Source organism: Rana temporaria, chromosome 8 (genome assembly GCF_905171775.1).
Source record: "Rana temporaria chromosome 8, aRanTem1.1, whole genome shotgun sequence".
Lineage (NCBI taxonomy): Eukaryota > Metazoa > Chordata > Amphibia > Anura > Ranidae > Rana > Rana temporaria.
Genome location: NC_053496.1, coordinates 49873415 through 49891581, shown reverse-complemented (window position 1 = coordinate 49891581; position 18167 = coordinate 49873415). Strand labels below are relative to the sequence as shown.

At 43.7% G+C, this 18167-nt stretch overlaps 1 protein-coding gene across 1 annotated transcript in view; it reads right to left on the bottom strand.

The window, feature by feature from the left end:
• Positions 1 to 12148: 12148 nt before the first annotated feature.
• LOC120946920 (alpha-2-macroglobulin-like protein 1) overlaps positions 12149 to 18167 on the bottom strand; it is a 174381-nt gene continuing 168362 nt past the window's right edge. Inside the window, exons 35-37 of the mRNA XM_040361744.1 lie at positions 17166 to 17207; positions 16901 to 17029; positions 12149 to 12474 (exon numbers count right to left, since the gene is read on the bottom strand). Of these exons, the coding sequence (XP_040217678.1) occupies positions 12296 to 12474; positions 16901 to 17029; positions 17166 to 17207 (350 nt within the window). The 3' untranslated portion in view covers positions 12149 to 12295. The remainder of the gene's footprint in view (positions 12475 to 16900; positions 17030 to 17165; positions 17208 to 18167) is intronic.

Sequence of the window (18167 nt, the reverse complement as noted above, 5' to 3'; positions counted from 1 at the left end):
TCAAAAAAGCTGCTGTGCCACTTTTCTGGCATTAATCGCCCTTGTTAATGTATTGCACCAAATTTACAAAGGATTTGCATTGCTTTTGGTTCTTACGGCGGCTCGTGCACCAAATCCAGATTGTTCTAAAATGCACCACTTTTACATTGTGTGGCATTAAATGCACCACTTTTACATTGTGTCTCATTGAATGTGCCAAATGTTAGCATGTAGCTAATTACGACCAACTCTCTTGTAGCGTACAGAGAGAAAAACTGCAGATTTTGTGAATGTGTCTCACGTGCATTCTAAGGGTGGCGCTGCATGTAAAGTGAAAACCTTGGGCCAAATCCACATAAAGGGATACGACGGCGTAACTGCTGTTACACGGTCGTATCCCTGTTCCTAACTATGGAACTGATCCACAGAATCAGTTTTCCATAGTTAAGCAGAAGATCCGGCATGTGTAAGGGACTTACACTGCCGGATCTTAGGATGCAGTACCGCATCCGCCGCTGGGGGCATTTCGTGTCGAAATGCCGCCTCGGGTATGCAAATTAGCACTTACAGAGATCCACAAAGCTTTTCAGCTTCGTTTTTTCTCCGCAAGTTTTAGTTTGCATACGCAAAATTAGGGCTGCTTTTACAAAGTGTAAACTGTTTACACCTTGTAAAAACAGACCTTTCTGTCCAGCGACGCGATTTCTTTTTTAATTTAGCATTTTTTTTTCGCGCCGTATCTTTTTTTTTCCCGACGCAACTTTATTGACCCGTCGCAATCCACAAAGTAACGTAATTTCGCGCTATGCACGTCGGGAAAATGACGTCACGAGCATGCTCAGTACGGCCGGCGCGGGAGCGCGCCTAATTTAAATGGGAATCGCCCCCATGAAAATAGGAACGCCTTGCGCCGGCGGAATTTAAGTTACACAGCCCAAAATTTCTAGGTAAGTGCTTTGTGGATCGGGCACTTAGGTAGAAATTTTAAGGCAGTGTAACTTAAATGGAAAAAATTAAGTTACGCCGGGTCTTTGTGGATTACCCCCCTTGGCTCCACGCTCTGTACATTTATTGATCATTTAACAAAAATCTTTATTTCTGTCAGCTGTGACATTAGCGCAATTCTTCCAATAAAGTATGCATGCTCTCTTCATAATGCCCACTCCTATTTTATAAATGGTATTGCCATTGCAATTGAAGTCTTTGAAATTGCTATTTGCAGTGACTAATTCCATTTAGGAAATAACAGTGACAATATATGGACTGGAAGCATTAGGATAACAGTGCTGCTGGAACCCAGCAGAATGTTCAGTATGACGAGTCTTGAAAAGGACAGCGCAGGTATAAGTGCCCTTAACCTTTATTCTTACCTTTGTAGCACCCTCTAGTTAAGTAGGTGCTAGAGTGAGGATTATTTGTTGGTAGAGTAGGAACATTTGGCCAGGCCTAGCAACCAGCTAGGCCTGTTTGTTTTCATTCTGGGCTGGGGTAGCAGCTGCTGACTCATAGGCCGCATTACTTCACTGTCACCTCCTTCTTCCTTCTAGAATGTGCCAGAAGGAGAGGAGGGGGTGAGAGTTTTGGGCTGCCCGGGGTATCTTAAGGAGCCTTGACCAATCCCCAACTTGGATTGGCAGGGGGCAAGCCTCCTTAAATACCTGGGATCAGCCCAGCTGGGGAGGAGTTGTTGGGTGGAAGAGCTGGAGTGAGAGTGTGTGGAGGCTGTCGGGGCACATGGGAAACTCCCCAGTTGGGGGGGGGGGATGACCCTAGGATGGGGCTCGGGTGCATTCAGGAGGAGTGACAAAATCCCTGGAAGGAGAGGCACGTGAGAGAGCAAGTAGAGGTCAGTGGGAAAGAACACTTCTAAGAGTCTACAGGGAGGACTACAGGTTGCAGCCGGGGGGGGGGGGGCTGGTGAGTGAGCACAATCGGGAGGACTGGGGAGGCATGCTTGAGAGAACTGGGAGATTGCAGTTTGAGATGGGTGCAGAACCAGGAGTGAGGACTGTGAGAAGGGTAGTGGAGAGAGGTCATTGCAGCCAGGCTTGCTGTCAGGACCTGAAGAGAGCTATCTGGGAGTGGTAGCTAAATAGAGGACAGCTAGCACTTGAACTATTTCTACACAACAGGGACCTGAGATTCCTGCCCACAAAAGGCAGTTCATTGAGGCCTGGCTGAAGCAGTGTCAGGCCTACCCATGCGGTGCTAGCTAGTCTGGAGGAGGAACAGTCTGCAGCAAGTGAAGTGCTGGAGGAGGAACGGTGTGCATCAAGTGTTTGTGCTGAAGAGAACATTGAGATGTATATATTAGTGCAGGGGTAGGCAACGTTTTGAGCACAGTGTGTCGAAAAATGTTTTCAAAGAAATTGAGCGTGCCGATTTTATAACAAAAAAAGCCAACTTCACACTCTCAATCACGAAAGGGATTTTCTATAAAGTAAATGCTGAAGAAATTAAAATCCTCAACTCTCACGCCTCAGATAAGCCCCAATTCATGCACTTTTTACAGATCACTGTCCCCCTTACAAATATGTTTCACCACTGTACCCCCCCTGCTCACCTGCCCCACCACTGTAACCCCCTGCACATCTGCCCCACCACTGCTCATTTGCCCCACCACTGCAACCCCCTTTCTCATCTGCCCCACGACTGTACCTCCTGCACATATGTCCCACCTCTGTTACCCCTGCTTTTCTGCCCACCACTGTAACCCCTTACTTTTGTGTTCCATGTATTGTTTTTCTCCACTGCACATCTGCCCCCCCCTCTGTACCCCCTGTTACTCTGCCCCACTGCTGTAACCCCCTGCACATCTGTCCCACCAATGTACTTTCTTTCTCCTCTGCCCCAACACTGAACCCCCCTGATCATCTTTGCCACCACTGTAACCGCCTTCTCATCTGGCCCACCACTGAACCCCCCTTGCTCATCTGTCCCACTAATGTAACCCCCTGCTAATCTGCGCCATCACTGTAACCCCCCTGCTTTTCTGTCCCACCGCTGAACCCCCTTCTTATCCCTCCCACCACTGTACCTCCTGCACATCTGCCCCACCACTGTACCCCCTTGCTCTTCTGTCCCACCACTGTAACCCCCCTGCTTATCTGCCACATCAATGTACCCCCTTTTCTCATCTTCCCCACCACTGTACCTCCCTGCACATCTGCTCCACCATCATATCCCCATGCTCTTCTGTCTTACTACTGAATCACCTTCTCGTCTGTCCTAACACTGAACCCATCTGCTCATCTCCAGCACCACTGTAACCCGGTTTCTCATCTGCCCCACCTATGTACCTCCTGCACATCTGTCTCACCTCTGTACCCCCCTGCTCTTCTGCCCCACCTCTGTTGTCCCTGCTCTCCTGTGACAGCTGTTATATAGGTGAGGCGAGGCCACCCATCATCACGTAACCACGCCCCCCTCTAAATCAATAGATTTTTATTCAAAAGTTTAAATAATATTAGTTGGGATACAAATGATATTTCAATACAGAAAAAATGTATACATCCCAGGAAAGGAAATAGATTACAAAAAAGATAATCAAAATAATCAAGTAGAGGAGGAGAAAGGAAATAGTCTTTCTGTCTAAATCCTCTCAGTAATCAGATCCAGGGATCATGGAGTTTGGAGGTATTTAATCCAAGGAGACTATACCTTGTCGAATCTTGTTTGTTTTTCCTAAGGATGCTGGTAGACATGTGCACAGAATTTTTTTTCGTTTTTTTTTGTTCTGTTTCGTATCGTTCCGTAGGTTCGTTCCCGTTCGTTTTTCGTAAGACACCCGTTTTCCTGTTCGTTCCCGTTCGTTTTTCGTACGACGCGATTTTTTCGTATTCCGATCGTTTCGTATTTTGGTTACCGTTTTATTTTCGTACATGCGGGATGGTTCGTTATTCTGTTTAATTCATGTTCGTTACTTGTTAGACAATAATTTTCGTGAATTTTCGTCATTTTGTACTTTCCAGTAAGCCCCATACACTTGGTCAGACTTTTTTAACAACAAACTTAAAAACTATCGTTTTACCGAACCTTCGTTCGTTTTTTAACTCCATCAGAAAACCATTTTTGGGTTCCAGGTTCAAAAGTCTAGCCAACTGATCTCCCTTCAGACGAAAATCCACAGAAAAGTTTATTTGGCTTTACTGTACTACTGTACTCGGCACAAAAGAGAAGCTGCTTCACTAACTAACTACACTCACTGTCCATTCAAAAAAACGAAAATTACATCTTATAACAAAAGATTTGCATTCTGTATTTTGAAACCAAATTACGAACAGAAAAAAGGAATTCAGAATACAGAATACAAATCTTTTGTTATAAGATGTCATATGAACATACAAACAGAAAAAGGAATCAAACAAAATACAGAATGAAAATCTTTTGTTAGATGTCATATGAACATACGACTGAAAATCAAAATACGAACAGAACAAGGATTCAAACAGGATACAGAATGCAAGTCTTTTGTTATAGATGTCATATTCGTTCTTTTGCCGTTTTCGTCGGATCGTTCGTTCGTATTTGCGGTTGTTCGTTATGCGACTCATTCGTAATCCTGTCGTTTTCGTATTTTGGTGCTTAAATTTTTTCGTATGTACACACTTTTCTGCGGGTACGAAAATGAACATTTTCGTACGAAAATAACATTCCTACGAACGGGAATGCACATATCTAGATGCTGGTCAATTTTTCATTGACCAAAATCCAAGAAAGTTTACTTTTCGTTACCGTAAGACTGATCACTGGAGTTTTCCATGCTTGTGCTATTGTAATTTTTGCTGCAGAGAAAATAAAAAAGATAAGAGTCCGAAGATGTCTAGGGGTCTCGTCCAGTAGGTCCGCAAACAGTGCTGTCTTGGGGTTTTTAGGTATATTGGCCCAGATTCACAAAGCACTTACGACGGCGTATCAGTAGATACGCCGTCGTAAGTCCGAATCCGTCGTATCTTGATGTGGTATGCTCAAATTGAGATACGCTTCTCTGTTGCTAAGATACGACCGGCGTAAGTCTCCTACGCCGTCGTATCTTAGTTGCATATTTACGCTGGCAGCTAGGAGCGTGTACGTCGATTTACGCCGAGAATATGCAAATAATCAAGATATGCCTATTCACGAACGTACGCACGGCCGTCGCATGTAAGATACACCGTTTACGTAAGGTGTTTTCAGGCGTAAATATAAACCACCAAAAAGATGGTGCAGCCAATGTTAAGTATGGACGTCGGATCAGCGTTGAATATTCCACGTTTTACGTCGTTTGCGCAAGTCGTCCGTGAATGGGGCTGGGCGTACGTTACGTTCACGTCTAAAGCATTGAGTATTTGGGGCATAATTTTAAGCATGCGCACTGGGAGACGTCCACGGACGGAGCATACGCCGTTCATAAGAAGCGTCCTTTACGTGGGGTCACGAGTAATTACCATAAAACACGCTCCCACCACTTCCACATTTGAATTAGGCGGGCTTACGCCGGCCAATTTACACTACGCCGCCGTAACTTAGGACGCAAGTGCTTTGTGAATACTGCACTTGCCTCTCTAAATTGCGGCAGCGTAGCGTAAAGAAGATACGCTACGCCCGCACAAAGATCCGCTCATGTTTCTGAATCTAGCCCATTATGTCCAGTCACTGAGTGGATCAATGTAAAAACTCTGATCCAAAAGCGTTGGACTTTGGGACAGGACCACCAGACATGAAACATAGTACCCTCTTGTCCGCATCCTCTGAAGCAAAGGGGTGAAGCGTCAGGGTATATTTTTGCTAATTTTGCCGGAGCCAAATACCATCTGGATAGTACCTTAAAATTTGCTTCCACTAGGGAAGTATTAAGTATTCCCCTGTGCAACATGGTCGACCACTGTTCCCAGATCTCTTCCTCTATAGTTTCACCTAGGTCCGATTCCCATGCTATTTGGTAAGAAGGCTTGGTCTGTTTATCATTGAAGAGATTATAGACTTCGGAAATTCCTCCCTGTGATTCAGGTCTATATTCCTGTGATACAGGAAATATTAAAACACTAAATTTTAAGAGAGCAAATTTTCCAAGGATGAGGGCTGCTCTCCAGGACTTGGACTGGGAGGGACTATTGGCACAGCTGAACACAGACCAGAAATGGGAATTCTTCAAAAAGACTGTGTGGAACCTCACTGCAAAGTATGTTTCCATGGGCAATAAGTTTAAAAGGCTAAAAATAAAACCTATGTGTCTCACGGTCAAAGTTAAAAAAGCTATAAACAATAAGAAAGTAGCTTTTAAAAAATATAAAAATGAAGGAACACTAGTGTTGTTTAAATGTTACAAAGAATATAACAGGATATGCAAAAAGGAAATCAAGGATGCAAAAATTCAAAACGAACGACAGATTGCAGATAGTAGGACAAACCCCAAAAAATTCTTTAAATATATTAATAGTAAAAAGGTGAAGTCTGAGCATGTAGGCCCCTTACAAAATAATCTAGAGTGGGTGACTGGGGACAAAGAGAAGGCAAATTTATTAAATGTTTTCTTCAGCTCTGTGTATACAATGGAGCATGGGGGAGCTCATGTCCAAAATGGGGGTGGGAGTGACACAGCCTCAAATCCACAATGGCTCAAAAGTGATATGGTCCAGAAATATTTAGACAGAATAAAGGTGGATAAAGCACCTGGACCTGATGGCATCCATCCACGGATCCTAGGTGAGTTGATCTCTGTCATTTCAAAGCCACTGTATCTAATATTTAGGGACTCATTAAAGACAGGAATAGTACCACTGGATTGGCGCAGGGCCAATGTGGTGCCCATATTTAAAAAGGGAACAAAGTCTTTACCAAGTAACTATAGACCTGTTAGTTTAACTTCTATAGTTGGGAAGATACTGGAACGTTTAATAAAAGACCACATGGATGAGTTCTTGCTGGAAAAAAACTATTTAAGCAGCAGACAACATGGATTCATGAAAGACAGAAGTTGTCAGACAAACCTGATTTCCTTTTATGAAGAGGTAAGTAAAACCCTGGACAGAGGCGTGGCTGTGGACGTGATATATTTGGATTTTGCAAAAGCGTTCGATACAGTTCCGCACACACGGCTCATGTGTAAGGTAAGGTCTACAGGATTGGATATATCAGTTTGTAAATGGATAGAAAACTGGCTGAAAGACAGAATTCAGAGAGTCGTGGTTAATGATTCTTACTCTGAATGGTCCAAGGTTATCAGTGGTGTACCCCAAGGTTCAGTACTGGGACATTCTCATCTGGCCCACTACTGAACCCCCCTTGCTCATCTGTCCCACCACTGTAACCTCCTGCTTTTCTGTCCCACCGCTGAACCCCCTTCTCATCCCTCCCACCACCATTTTCTTCCTGCACATCTGCCCCACCACTGTACCCCTTGCTCTTCGGTCCCACCACTGTAACCCCCCTGCTTATCTGCCACATCAATGTACCTCCTTTTCTCATCTGCCCCACCACTGTACCTCCCTGCACATCTGCTCCAGCATCATATCCCCATGCTCTTCTGTCTTACTACTAAATCACCTTCTCGTCTGTCTTAACACTGAACCCATCTGCTCATCTCCAGCACCACTGTAACCCGGTTTCTCATCTGCCCCACCTATGTACCTCCTGCACATCTGTCTCACCTCTGTACCCCCTGCTCTTCTGCCCCACCTCTGTTAACCCTGCTCTCCTGTGACAGCTCTTATATAGGTGAGGCGAGGCCACCCATCATCACGTGATCCCGCCTCCCTCTGATTCAATAGATTTTTATTCAAAAGTTTAAATAATATTAGTTGGTATACAAATGATATTTCAATACAGAAAAAATGTATACATCCCAGGAAAGGAAATAGATTACAAAAAAGATAATCAAAATAATCAAGTAGAGGAGGAGAAAGGAAATAGGATATAAATGAGAAACAATTAGGCTAAATTATCAAAACGGAAGTCATGTCTTTCTGTCTAAATCTTCTCAGTAATCAGATCCAGGGATCATGGAGTTTGGAGGTATTTAATCCAAGGAGACCATACCTTGTCGAATCTTGTTTGTTTGTCCTAAGGATGCTGGTCAATTTTTCATTGACCAAAATCCAAGAAAGTTTACTTTTCGTTACCGTAAGACTGATCACTGGAGTTTTCCATGCTTGTGCTATTGTAATTTTTGCTGCAGAGAAAATAAAAAAGATAAGAGTCCGAAGATGTCTAGGGGTCTCGTCCAGTAGGTCCGCAAACAGTGCTGTCTTGGGGTTTTTAGGTATATTGGCCCAGATTCACAAAGCACTTACACCTACGTATAACAAGTTACGCCGACGTAAGTGCAAATGTGCGCCGTCGTATCTGTGCACCAGACCCACAAACAGATATGGGCCTAAAACCAGGCTACACCCCGCCGACGTAGCTTGCTTACGCCGGTGTAGGGTGGGCGCACATTTAGGCTGGGTGCATGGTGCCGCTCCCATTGATTAGCCATTCAAACATGCAAATGAGGGAAATACGGTGATTCACGAACCTGCGTGCGTCCGACGCAGGCTACACGAGGTACGCGTAAGTTGTACGTCCGGCGTAAAGTTATTCCCCATAAAGGAGGTGCAACCCAGCAGCAGACATGCAAAGGTCTGCACCAGGGAACACAAGCCAGCGTATTTTACGTTGGACGTGTGTCTTGCTGGGCGTAGGTTACGTTCATGCCGTACACAGTGATCCGGCGTAGTTTAGGCAGTTGTACCGACGTGGTTGTGAGCAGGCGCAGGGGATGCGCCCACATCACGGCGCATGCGCAGTTCGTGATACGTATCTGTCTGGCGCTCGGCCCATCATTTGCAAAATTTAAAATTTTCTTCCACTAGGGAAGTATTAAGTATTCCCCTGTGCAACATGGTCGACCACTGTTCCCAGATCTCTTCCTCTATAGTTTCACCTAGGTCCGATTCCCATGCTATTTGGTAGGAAGGCTTGGTCTGTTTATCATTGAAGAGATTATAGAGTTCTGAAATTCCTCCCCGTGATTCAGGGCTACATAAGCATTTATTTTCAAACAAGGTCTTAGTAGTTATATCTGTCAGATCTGTATCTAGCTATTTTATAAAGTGAGTAATTTGATGTAGACGAAATGATTTCATCTGGGGCATCTGCAATGTTTTCTGGAAGTATGGTCGTAGTTTAATCCCTTTATAGGATATGAAGTGTGCTATCCTGTAAAGGCCTTTGTTAACCCACCATGAAAATTGTTGGGGATTTTGTCCTGGAGAAAAGTGTGGGTTATTAAGTATAGGGGCTACAGGGCTTCCCCAGTGACATAGTCCGAGGGTGCGTCAGAGGGGGACGGGGTCACGTTATGGGTGGCTCCGCCTCACCTATATAAGAGCTGTCACTGGCTCAAGCCGCGTCATTCACCGGGCTGTCTCTGGTGGAGACAGGCAGCCGGCAATGCGTGCGCTCTGGATCCCGGACCTGGATGAAGAGATCTTCTCATTGCTGGACACCCTGGCGGAGAGGAGATCACCTGTCGCAGGATACCGACAACGTTGGTGCGGGGACCGAGAGTGGATTAACACCGCTGGATTTTTTTTAAATAAAGGACTTTTTCCACGGTGTGTATGTTTTATCTTTACAATTCTTTACACGTTCTTAGTGAAATGGTAGAGGTACAATGTACCCCATTACCAATTCACATAGTGGGGGGGCGGGATCTGGGGGTCCCCTTTGTTAAAGGGGTCTTCTAAATTCCAATAAGCCCCCCGCAGACCCCCACAACCACCAGGCAAGGGTTGGGGGGATGAGGCCCTTGTCCCCATCAACATGGGGACATGGTGCTTTGAGGGGTCACAGACCCCCAAAGCATCCTCCCAATGTTGAGGGCATGTGGCCTGGTATGGTTCAGGGGGGGGGGCCAGGTTGCGTGCTTGGATAAGGGGTCTGGTGGGAATTTTTGGGGGAACTACACGCCATTTTTTTTAAAATTTGGGGTGGAGTTCCCCTTACAATCCACACCAGACCTGAAGGGTCTGAAATGGATATTTGGGGGGGAACCCCATATCATTTTTTTTTTAATTGCCGGCGGGGTTCCCCTTAATATCCATACCAGACCTGAAGGGCCTGGTAATTGAATTTGGAGGGACCCCCACGCTTTTTTTTAAATTTATTTCTATGAATGACTTTTCTCTGAATTGCCAGGGGAGCCGACAATTCATTATAGCCGCGAGTGAGTGAGTGAAAAACTTATAGAGCGCAACACTTGCGAACTGAATCGCCTCTGGGCGCTGTTTCCATTCCTTCTGTAAGGAAACCCTTTACCTCAGAAGAGATGAGTTTTAATCATTCTCCTGAAGGCCAAGTGGTCCGACTCCAGTCGGATGGTGGTTGGTAGTGCATTCCACAGTCGAGGTCCTTGGACAGCAAATCTCCGATCTCCTTTGGATTTGTATCTTGCCTTGGGTATTTCCAGTAGGTTTTGATTTGTTCATCGCAGAATGCGATTTGGGTTATAGGTTTTTATTTTTTCGCATAGATATTGGGGAGCGTCTCCTTGAATACACTTGTGTGTTAGGCAGAGTGCCTTAAAAGTGATTCTGTCTTTCACTGGTAGCCAGTGAAGAGATCTAAGCGAAAAGGAGATCGACTCCCATGGTTTTTTCCCAGTCACTAATCGAGCGGCCGTATTTTGAACGACTTGCAGACGAGTGATTTGGTATTTGGGAAGTCCTAAATAAAGGGCATTAGCGTAGTCCAGTCTGGAATTGATGATTGTTCCCACCACGACTGCAATGTCCTCTTTAGGGATAAAGGGGGTAAGTCGGCGTAGTAGGCGCAGCAGATGGTGTGATCCGCTGACTACTGGCCCTATTTGTGCATCCATTGTCATGTAGGAGTCGAAGATGACTCCGAGACTTTTGACTTTGGTGCTAGGGGAGATATTTTTCCCCAGAATGGGCGGTGGGGTCCAAGTTGGGGTGGAGTGACTTTTCCGGTTTGCGTGGAACAGGAGAAGCTCTGTTTTTGAACCATTGAGTTTAAGATAACTGGATGTCATCCAGTTATCTATTAGAGTGAGAGATCTCTCTAATACAGGAGAATGATCCTTTTCGTTGCTGACGCGGAGATATAGTTGAGTGTCGTCTGCATAGGAATGATAAAGTAGCTTCTGGTTCCTGATGATTTAAAAGAGGGGACGAAGATAGATATTGAACAGTACCGGTGATAAGGGAGATCCCTGAGGGACTCCACATGATACCGTATGCTTTCCGATGTGAAGGATCCCAATTTCACTGTTTGTGATCGGTTTTCCAAGAAGGAGGAGAACCATGGTAAATCGGCTTCTGCGACTTTGGCTACTTCAGCTAGCCTAGTGAGTAGTAGTCCTTGGTCTACCGTGTCAAAGGCTGCACTAAGGTCCAACAGGATCAGGAGAGAGGATTCTTCTTCATCTGCGGCCTCTAGGACGTCATCCCATATTTTTACCAGAGCAGTTTCAGTTCTGTGCCCTGGCCGGAAGCCTGATTGAAACGTATCAAGTAATTTTTGGGTTTCTAAATGCAGTTGTAACTGAGTGATTTTAAATTACTTTTTTTTCCCTCAGAAATTACACTTTTTTGCAGAGACAGTTCTAAGCACGGGAAACATGCTCTGCTTCACAGGCATGCTATACACCACCCCCTAGGTACGAAATTTAAAGGAATATATTTTACTTTTGTTTCACTTTAAGCATTATTAAATTCACTGCTCCCAAAAAAAAATTCGTTTTTAAAACTTTTTTTTTGCATTAATACATGTCCCCTGGGGCAGGACCCAGGTCCCCAACACTTTTTAGGACAATAACTTGCATATTAGCCTTTAAAATTAGCACTTTAGATTTCAAACGTCCGAGTCCCATAGACTTTAACGGGGTTCTAAAGTTCACACAAACTTTTGGTCTGTTCGCAGTTTATGTCTCCGAGTGACTAAGAGATGGATGTCTGGCTGGGCAGGGTGAACCACTATATTCAGCAACCCCTCCCAAGTTTTTTTTCTGGAAATCTGATTCATAATACCACAGGCAAAACTCAAGGTACCAGTTTAACACACACACTACAAGTGAACTATTGGCAAAGATAACCACCCAAGGACAAAGGTAAAAGGTAACCACACAAAGATAAGAAACTGAGACGAGATGTGTTAATGACCTTCAAATTAATACACAACATCTGGGCAGAGTGTCTATAGTTTTATTAAGGTTTCCATTACAGATCAGAAACATAATTCAAATAACAGCAGCTTATTTAAGATTTTCCTCACTGTTTTCTACTGACAAAGATGATTATTTTGCTGTTTGGTCTTTATAGACACTATTTTCTTATTAATGAGCTTCTTGTGTTTGCTGGGTTTCCTGGCTAGGGTGAGCTTCGTGTGAATGATGGGTTTCCTGGCTAGGGTGAGCTTCTTGTGAATGATGGGTTTCCTGGCTAGGGTGAGCTTCATGTGAATGATGGGTTTCCTGGCTAGGGTGAGCTTCTATGGCCTCTATGATATTGTAATCTGTTGAAAAAAAAGAGAATGTGCATTGGATATTGTTAAGAGCTTAATTAATAATCTAGTGATAAATGAAAAGTAATAAATTAGCCACTAACAGAAGAGATATTCATGCATACACTTTAAAGGCAGGTATACATCTGGTATTCATTCTGTCTGCCTTCTTTTTACCCCTCTACCTGTGCGGTACATTACATGGCCAAATGTTAACACCTACAGTATATGAGCTTTTTGGACATCCCTTTCCAAAACCATGGGCTTATAGATGCAGCTATAACAGCCACCATTCTTTCTCCCTAGAGTGGTGTGTATGCGAGAATTTGTGCTCATTCAGCCAAAAGCACATATGTGAGGTCAGGTACTGATATTGGATGAAAAGACCTAACTTGAAAATGACACTCCTTTTTATTCCAAAGGCATTAGGTGGGGTTGAGGTCAGGACACTGTGCAGGCCACTAAAATACCTCCACACCAGAATGAATCTAGTTTTTTATGGCCTCCCCTACTTAAATGCTAATATACCTAATGAACTGGTTCATGAAGCTCAGGGCAGGAAAGACTTGAACAATCCATTTGCTCACGACAAAAGAGCACTAGAAACGGCTGTTCTGGATGACTGTCTGGAAGATCCTGGAAGGCGACTCCATCAAAATCATGTTTTTTGTTTTGTTTTTTAATCATCATACTGACCTAGGTGGATGCAGCATTGGACCGATGCTGCATCTGTCCCCCGCAGCCTCTGCACTGATAAACGAGCGATCTAACACCGCCGATGGCTCGGTTCTCACAGCTCCCCGAACAAAAGAGCTGCTGCCTGTCAGTCAGCAGCTCTCTGCTCTAACCCCCCCCCCCCATGCTCACTGGATCGCTGAGCTGTGGATGGACGGGGAGTGGCCGTCTCAGGCTCTCAGCGGCTCGCTGAATAACTAGACACATATAACCTATGATATAATAATAATAGCAAGATCAAACATTAAATTTAAATAAATATTTTTTATATATATTTTTGGACACTGCATGAAGATATTACCATCACGTTTTATGTCTATGTTTTTATAATGGACTTTTTTTATATCATTGAGGATTTGTGTTTGATCGTATTATTATATCATAGGTTATATGTGTCTAGTTATTAGTTTAATAGTTATTTAATTGTATTTTTACGTTTATTTATTTTTTTATATTTACTGCTATTTTCATTTTATTTTTAACGCTACACATTTGTTATATCAGTTTGTATTGTCACATTTGGGAAGTGTGGGTAGTGTTGGCAGCTGTTTTTTTATTTTATTTTCACAATTTCATATTCAAATACATTTTTATTATTTTATTTTATTTTTATTTTATATTTTACTTGATTTTCACTGTAGGGTAGGAGTGTAGAAGCTCACAAAGTTTTTTCCACTTGCCATATTAATACACTGCAGAGATTTCTAAGCTTCCTTGTTTGTACTGTAAAGAACCTTAATAGAAGTAAAGTAAGGCACCAAGAAAATCAGCAAATTTGCTTTTTTTGAGAAAGGTATATTTTCTACCTGTTAACTGAAAGCTTACAGCAAACATGCCAGACATTTTTAAAACGTTTAAAGTTCATAAAACTTGCTCTACAAATTGCCTATTATTTTCTGCTAGCCGGAAATGTTTCTTTGTGCCCTTCAGATTTGGTTTTATTTTTAAACTGAGAGTTTAACCGCCCTGACTTTAACTGCCCTCATCAAAGTTGGTATTCCTGATTGAAAGTTTTAGCAGGGACCATAACTTTAAAATGTTTAAATACTTAACATGTTTGCTCTGTTATCACAATTAAAAAAAATATATATTCTGAGAACTGTATGAGGTTAGTACCTGCAATGATGGTAAGCAGAGTATTACAGGGATATTAAAGCTTCAGATTTTGTTAACATTGGGGTAGATTCAGAGAGCAATTGCGTCTGCGTAACCATAGTTACGCAGCGCAATTGCTTACTTGCCCCGGCGTATCGAATGCTCCTGATTCAGGAACCTCGATACACCGACTGCAGCCTAAGATATGCCTGGCATAAGGCTCTTATGCCGTCATATCTTAGGCTGCATTCTTACGCAGGCCGCTAGGTGGCGTTCCCGTAGTGGTCAGCGTAGAGTATGCAAATTGCATACTAACGCCGATTCACAACCGTACGCGCAACCTGCGTACGCAGTTTACGTTGTTTGCGTACGTCGGTTTTTGCGTAAGGCTGCCCATGCTATTAGCAGGGGCAGCCAATGCTACGTATACCCGTCGTTCCCGCGTCGCGAAATTTGAAAATTACGTTGTTTGCGTAAGTGAATCGTGAATGGCGATGGACGACGCAACGTCATTTACCGCAATGCACGTCGGGAAAGTTTCCCGACGGAGCATGCGCACTACGCTCGGCGCGGGAACGCGCCTAATTTAAATGATCCACGACCCCTGCGGGATCATTTAAATTACGCACGATTACGCCGGGCATTTTTCAGGAGCGCCCACGCAATTTACGGAGCTACTGCTCCGTGAATCGAGCGTAGCGCAGGTAATTTACGGAGGTGCAGCGGCAAAACGGTGCGCTGTGCCTCCGTAAAAAATGTGCAAATGTACCTGAATCTACCCCATTAAAATAAACATGTTATACTTACCTGCTCTGTGCATAGTTTTGCACAGAGCAGCCCCGATCTTCCTCTTCCTGGGTCCCCCGCCAGTGCTCCTGGCCCCCTCTCTTCTGCCGAGTGCCCACAGAGCAAGCAACTTGCAATGGGGGCACCCAAGCAGTCTCGCTTCCGAGCTGCTGCTCTGCGTGTCCATTCACACAAAGAGCCGTGACTCAGGCCACTCCTCTCTCTCCTCATTGGCTCACTGGCTGTGATTGACAGCAGCAGGAGCCAATGGTTCCTGCTGCTGTCTTAGCCAATGAGGGAGAGTCCCCGAAGAGCAGAGGCTCTCGTGCACAGCACTGGAGGAAGATCGAGTTTAGGTAAGTATTGGGGGGCTGCTGCATATTTATTTTTTTCTATCTTCATGCATAGTACGCAGGTAAAAAACCTTGAGCCTTTAGAACCACTTTAATTTCACATGCCTTAATATTTTTCTTTACACCTTTGGCAAAAATAAGACATTTGTTATCTTTATATGTAGATTTTTTTTTATCTCATTTAAAATTTCAGTCCTAAATACCAGATACAAAATTTGTCAATTTCTGTCAAAAAGTGACAACCAAATTATGAGCCATTATAATATTACTCAGGTTTGGTGAAGCCAATAATCACCAGATATAAAATTATTACTAAATTGTATTTGTATTAAAGCTTAAATGTAATCTGCTTATATACGTCTTCCCTGGTTTCTTCTTCCTCATGCTAATGACAATAAAATAAAATTTTAAATAAAACCCTTCCATTTTCTTTACATACCTGACTTTAGATCCAGTGACATCATCAGATGTCTGTGCTTCTCTGGCAAATCATGACTGATGGGAGGGATAGCAGGGTTCTACACATAGCTTCCTGAACGCATTGCAGCACCCGGCTTTACTACACCTTCCAGGGGCCTTTAGCCCTGATGCAAGCAGTAGGCTGGTCCTAAGGGGGAACTTTTGCAACTATGGACTGAATGTCAATCTGGGGTAGTGGGCTTTTCCTGGGAAGGCTCCTTTGAGTAACACTGAGCTTCTACATTTGAAATGACTGAAATCCAAGGAATAAAATGAGTGGTCCAGAGCCAATCAGGCTTGGGAGAAGAGAGTGCTTGATAGTGATTGGTGTCTTCCAGCCAAGAGATTAAAGGAACACTAAAGGTTTGTTTTTTATTAGATCAATTGATTGCTGTAAGCTAGAGCATTTAAATATCACTTACCTCGTTTTTCCTTTTGACCTCCAAAATACAGTAATCCAGGTTTGAAAATACCATTTCCTGTCTCTCCTCTTCTTGCTTTCCACCAGCATCTGAGCTGTTTTGCATGGTGGAAAGCAGAATGTGCTCACCCCCTCCCTATGACTACAGCCCTGTGTGAAGATGCTCTCTTATCCCTCACAGGCATGGAGGCTAAGCCTAATGGGAACTGTAGTTCCCATTAGGCCGTGATGTAGGAAGAATGAATGCGCACCGCAAACCAGGAAGTCAGTGAGAATAATGATTCAGGAGTGCTGGAGGTGAATAAAACAGCTCGATTTCAACAGGTATCAAACTAGTTATAATGCAAAACATTACTTTTTACTTTATCAGCTACTGACAGACTTTAATTTAAGAGGAAAATATTTTTGTCTTTACAACCCCTTTAACCAGGCTCTATTGGCTTGCTCTAATGAAAAGCTCTTAGTGTGCAATGAAATCAATAATTTCAGCCCAGGAGATAAGCCTCCACAACTGTGCAAGACTGCAGGTAAAGCTGGGATTCAGCTTTACGTAATAGGACATTTTGAATTATTTATGGATTATACTCACCATGGAAGAAGCACCATTTAGCATTCACAACGCTGTGATCATAGCAGCAATGGTTCTGTTTACACTCTTCCTCTGTGATTCCTGGTTTACCACAGTCCCTCCTCTCAGCGGCATGTGCATTACAGTGAGCTATTAACGGGGAGAAAAATGTATACGTCACGAGAAAGGTTAAGGTTGGGATCTCCTGAAGGTCAGTATTATATTTAGCTGTGACCGCTATTCAGATAAGACTAACACAAGCAAAAGAAGAAAAAAAAATCCTTACCTTGACTGCAAGGGGTATTATATGTAGCGTGAGATTTGATCACTGGAGAAAAAAAAAAAGAACATTAGATTAGGGCAACAGGAAAGACATGATAAACATTGACATTTCCAATGACCAACCTTTGCTCTTAAATATACCCAGATTTTAAAACTGTTAGAGGGTGGTAGTGAGGGCAGGGGTGGGCAAGAAGTAAAAAAAAAAGTAGGTGGCGTGGGGGGTGAGCACATAACTATATGAGGGGGAGGGAAGTGAAGCAGTGAGTTGGGGGGGGGAAGAAGGGAAGGAAACGCGAAGGAGTAAAAGCAAGGAAAAGGTACACAACCATGACAAGTGACCAGTAAAACGGAGGTAATGGGAACAGCAGAGAAAAGTGGGGGGGTTAAATATTAAGGGATATCCAATCACAGGAATGATGCATATTTTGGAGAGTATTGAAGCCCCTATACCTCTATTATGACAGGTTTCATTTCAAAATTATAATGGGTATAGAATCGTAATTGTGTTTTTATCTGAAAATTAGTTCTAACATAATGCCAAGGATAAAAAAGTACAAGTGGAACCTTGGTCTTCGAGTAACGCATTTTGAAAGACGAGCAATTTAAAAAAAAAAAAAAAAAAATCTGACTCGCTTTGCGAGGTTTGTCTCAGGCCCCTTACACACGACCGAGTTTCTCGGCAGAATTCAGCCAGAAACTCGATGGGAGCCGTATTCTGCCGAGGAAACCGGTCGTGTGTACACTTTTGGCCAAGGAAACCGACGAGGAACTCGTCGAGCCAAATAGAGAACATGTTCTCTATTTCCTCGTTAGTCAATGGGGAAACTTGGCTCGCCGAGATCCTCGGCGGCTTCACAAGGAACTCGACGAGCAAAACGATGTGTTTTGCCAGTCGAGTTTCTCGTACGTGTGTACGGGGCCTCACAAAACAAGCAGAAGTCAAGCTAATGGGGTGTGCAGTACCGCATTTGGCCAGAGGTGCGGGGGCGCCGGTGACACTCCAAAG